We start from the raw sequence: 850 nt of genomic DNA on the forward strand, positions 1-850 counted from the left end.
AGGACCTGATGAACGTGTTCCTGTGCGATGTCCGCTTGAAGCTCAAGGTGGATGTGAAGAATTGAGTTCTTTGTGCTCTCTGGTCGTGTGGAGAGACTGGTCCAGTTTTCCCTTGCGGGTGTCTTGGCACCTTTGTTCAGTCCAGAGACAGAGGATGACGAGTGTTCCTGTGCGATGTCCGCTTGAAGCTCAAGGTGGATGTGAAGAATTGAGTTCTTTGTGCTCTCTGGTCGTGTGGAGAGACTGGTCCAGTTTTCCCTTGCGGGTGTCTTGGCACCTTTGTTCAGTCCAGAGACAGAGGATGACGAGTCAGTGTAACGGGATGAAGTAGAACCTATTTTTCTTTGGGGGAACAGCTCAAAATGAAATAAATCTTCAGACTGTCGGTGGCACCTTATCTTGTGGAAGCTGGGATGGACCATGGAGAACCAGCTGCAGGCGCGGTTCTAGCCCTGCGTTCACAGAGCTGTCACCTGTGGCTTTCGGACTGTGTCCCGCGCTCTTGCTGTCACGGGTTTGTCAAGGAGCTGCAGCGAGGGATTGTCAGCACACAGCACGAGGGATTGGTCGCCTCTTCTGCAGGCTGGATCGCCCCCGCAGTGGTCTCGCAGGAGGAGGAGGCTCCCCCAGCCTGCTCGTGGCCTGTCAGCTGTGAAGATCGTGGTGTGGGTGTCTGACCGTGCAGGGAGTCGGTCTTGCCCAGTCCCACTGAGCAGAGGCCGGAGCGCTCCGCGGCAACTGAGTGTGACCCAGGATGCTTTAAACTCGCTGTAGAGCCTAAAGGCCGGTGGTTTCCAGCTGCTCTGTGGGAGGCTTTCGCACAGGCTTGTGTGCCCCCTTCTCTTGGGTC

The 850-nt window shown here is 56.0% G+C and overlaps 1 protein-coding gene across 1 annotated transcript in view; it reads left to right on the forward strand.

The window, feature by feature from the left end:
• ERAL1 (Era-like 12S mitochondrial rRNA chaperone 1) overlaps positions 1-65 on the forward strand; it is a gene marked incomplete at its 5' end in the record, with an annotated part of 3,834 nt that extends 3,769 nt beyond the window's left edge. Inside the window, one exon of the mRNA XM_010138652.1 lies at positions 3-65. Within this exon, the coding sequence (XP_010136954.1) occupies positions 3-65 (63 nt within the window). The remainder of the gene's footprint in view (positions 1-2) is intronic.
• Between the last annotated feature and the right edge of the window lie 785 nt (positions 66-850).

The sequence above is a fragment of the Buceros rhinoceros genome, unplaced genomic scaffold (assembly GCF_000710305.1).
Source record: "Buceros rhinoceros silvestris isolate BGI_N320 unplaced genomic scaffold, ASM71030v1 scaffold37036, whole genome shotgun sequence".
Lineage (NCBI taxonomy): Eukaryota > Metazoa > Chordata > Aves > Bucerotiformes > Bucerotidae > Buceros > Buceros rhinoceros.